The sequence below is a fragment of the Calidris pugnax genome, unplaced genomic scaffold, assembly GCF_001431845.1.
Source record: "Calidris pugnax isolate Ruff unplaced genomic scaffold, ASM143184v1 scaffold479, whole genome shotgun sequence".
Taxonomy (NCBI): domain Eukaryota; kingdom Metazoa; phylum Chordata; class Aves; order Charadriiformes; family Scolopacidae; genus Calidris; species Calidris pugnax.
The window spans coordinates 29,348-32,275 of NW_015091188.1; the positions used below are offsets into that span (position 1 = coordinate 29,348).

A 2,928-nucleotide genomic window follows, 5' to 3' on the forward strand; every position below is an offset into this window, starting at 1 on the left:
CCAGGCCTTGGGGGTCCCATGGAGCTGCAATGGGGGTGGGGGGGCGAGGGCGTCCCGTGCCTCAGTTTCCCCATCGGCGTTGACTCCATCGGGCCCCCCCGTCCCTACATCTGTCCCGCCGTCCGTCTGCTCCGCCATCGCCATCCGTCCGTCCGTCTGTCCCCCCGACGCACCCCCCCACCCCAACTCCCATCCCTGACACCCCCAAACCCCCCCCCCGGTGCTGTGGGGGGACCCGGGGGTGGCAGCTCGGTGGGGGGGTGACAGGTAGCGGCATTAACCCCTCGCCTGCCACGCACCTGGGGGGGTGGCCCTGCATGTGGCACGAGGGAAACTGAGGCAGGAGGGGGGACACACACACACATTGAGCTGCTGCCTCTGTCCTGCCTCAGTTTCCCCTTCCCGTGGTGCCCGGGGGGTGCTGGGGGGCACAGGCAGTGTCCTCGTGCCACGCCATGTATCTGTGCTTGTGTCACGCTGGGTGCTTGTGCCACGCCACGTCCTCGTGCCCCACACGCGCTGGTGCCCGCCGTGGCCTCGTGCGCCATGTCCGTCACATCCTCGTGCCCATCATGTGCCACGCCGTGTCCTGGTGCCACACCGTGTCCTGATGTCACGCCATGTCCTGGTGCCCATCGTGTCCCTCTACCACGCCACGTTCTTGTGCTACGCTGCATCCTTGTGCCCCACACGTGCTGGTGCCTGCTGTGGTCTCCTGCACGACGTCCATCGCATCCTCGTGTCCATCATGTGTCATGCCACATCCTGGTGCCACACCGTGTCCTGGTGCCACGTCATGTCCTGGTGCCCATCGTGTCCTGGTGCCCATGCCATGTCCTCGTGCCATGTTGCATCCTCGTGCCTGACACGTTCTCGTGCGCCATGTCCACCACATCCTCGTGTGCCACGCCATGTCCCAGAATCCATCGTGTCCTTGTGCCGTGCCGTCTCTTCCTGCCACGCCGCATCCTGGTGCCCTCGGCGTCCTCGTGCCATCGCCACGTCCTGGCACCCATCACCACCCGAGGCCCTTGGCGTCCTGGTTGCCCGTCGTGTCCCCCGTGCCACGCCACCTTCCTCCAGCCACGCGTCACCCTCGTGCCCACTGTGGCCTCGTGTCCACCCTGTCCTCGTGCCGGCGGCCAGCGGCGCCCCGTGGCACCACGTCACGTCACGTCACCGCATCCCTCCCGCCACCCCCGCCGGGCTCGGTGCGGTGCCGTTGCTTGGTGACGGTTGGTTGGTGACCGCCCACGCAGAATGCTGCCGGCGGCGCTGCCGCAGGGCTGGGGGCGGCCGTGCCCCTCCCCGGGATGGGGTGCCGGGGGGTGCCGGGGGGTGCCGGGGGTACCCGGGCACCATCTCACCCCTCTCCTCCCCGCAGAGGCCTTGGTGAACAGCCAGGAATGGACCTTGGGCCGCTCCGTCCCCGAGATCCGGCTGGTGGGTACCGTGTCCCTGCCCCATGTGTGTCCCCCCACGGCCCTGTCCTCGGCCACTCTGACACCCCCTCTGTCCCCTCCCCAGGGCGTCCTGGGCAGCAGCAAGAGCGGGAAGTCGGCGCTTGTCCACCGCTTCCTCACCGGCTCCTACGTGGGCCTGGAGCCCACCGAGAGTGAGTGGCCATGGGGCTTGGCATGGCCATGGGGATGGGCATGGCCACAGGGATGGACGTGACCATGGGGATGGCCATGGGGTTGGACATGGCCATGGGGTTTGGCATGGCCATGGGCCTGAGCTTGCCCATGGGATGGATGGCCATGGCCATGGCACCGGACATGGCCATGGGAACGGACAAGCCATAGGGTTGGCCATGGCCATGGGGATGGCCATGGCCATGGGCCTGAGCTGGGCCATGGGATGGAGAAGCCATAGGGCTGGCCATGGCCATGGGGATGGCCATGGTCATGGGGATGAACAAGCCATAGGGTTGGGCATGGTTGTGAGGTGGACAAGACCATAGAGTTGGGCATGGCCATGGGCTGGACAAGGTCATGGTGCTGGGCAAGGCCATGGGGACAGACCAGGCTGTGGGGACAGACCAGGCCATGGTGCTGAGCCTGGCCGTTGGGTGGACAAAGCCATGGAGATTGACAAGGTCATGGCGCTTGACATGACCACGGGGGTGAACAAAGTCTTGGGGACAGTCAAGGCCATGGGGCGGACAAGACCACGGTGCTCGGCGTGGCCATGGGGTGTTCAAGGTCATGGGTCCAGGTAAACCCCAGGGCTCCCCCCTCTTCTCCCCCCGCCTCCAGGTGGTCAGTTCAAGCGCGAGGTGATGGTCGACGGCCAGAGCCACCTCCTGCTCATCCGGGAGGAAGGAGGTCCCCCAGACGCCAAGGTATGTGGGGGCTGGGGGCCAGAGGCGGGGGGGCCGTGCTGGCCAGTGCCGAGCCCTGACCCCCCATCCGCGTCCCCCCCAGTTTGCCAGCTGGGCAGACGCCGTCATCTTCGTCTTCAGCCTGGAGAACGAGAGCAGCTTCGAGGAGGTGACGCAGCTCCACGCCCTGCTCAGCGGCTACCGGGGCACCAGCGAGGTGGCCCTGGCCCTGGTGGGCACCCAGGGTGAGCTGGGGACGTGGGACCAGCCCTTCTGTGGGGGACAGGGAGGGGAGGACCCCCACCTCACCACCCTGCTCCCCCCAGACAAGATCAGCTCCTCCAACCCCCGGGTGATCGAGGACGCCCGGGCCCAGGCGCTCTGCGGGGACATGAAGAGGTGCCTCTACTACGAGACCTGTGCCACCTACGGCCTCAACGTCGACCGGGTCTTCACTGAGGGTGGGTGTCGCGGGGGCTGGGCTCTGCTGGCACGGCCGGTGGTGGCCACAGAGGGTGCTGGTGGCGGGGTGGGGGCTGGGGCCAGTGAGAGGGGTGGGCTGGGGGATGGCGAGCCAGCAGGACGGGGACTGTGGCCAGTGGGGG

At 67.7% G+C, this 2,928-nt stretch overlaps 2 protein-coding genes across 2 annotated transcripts in view; both read left to right on the forward strand.

Annotated features, from left to right (window-relative positions):
• Positions 1-199, forward strand: part of LOC106898325 (poly(U)-specific endoribonuclease-C-like) — a gene marked incomplete at its 5' end in the record, with an annotated part of 8,973 nt that extends 8,774 nt beyond the window's left edge. Inside the window, one exon of the mRNA XM_014959507.1 lies at positions 66-199. Within this exon, the coding sequence (XP_014814993.1) occupies positions 66-199 (134 nt within the window). The remainder of the gene's footprint in view (positions 1-65) is intronic.
• A 1,046-nt stretch (positions 200-1,245) lies between these two features.
• Positions 1,246-2,928, forward strand: part of AGAP2 (ArfGAP with GTPase domain, ankyrin repeat and PH domain 2) — an 11,041-nt gene continuing 9,358 nt past the window's right edge. The window contains exons 1-5 of the mRNA XM_014959511.1: positions 1,246-1,443; positions 1,528-1,615; positions 2,259-2,344; positions 2,427-2,568; positions 2,650-2,784. Coding sequence (XP_014814997.1) covers positions 1,261-1,443; positions 1,528-1,615; positions 2,259-2,344; positions 2,427-2,568; positions 2,650-2,784 — 634 coding nt within the window. The 5' untranslated portion in view covers positions 1,246-1,260. The remainder of the gene's footprint in view (positions 1,444-1,527; positions 1,616-2,258; positions 2,345-2,426; positions 2,569-2,649; positions 2,785-2,928) is intronic.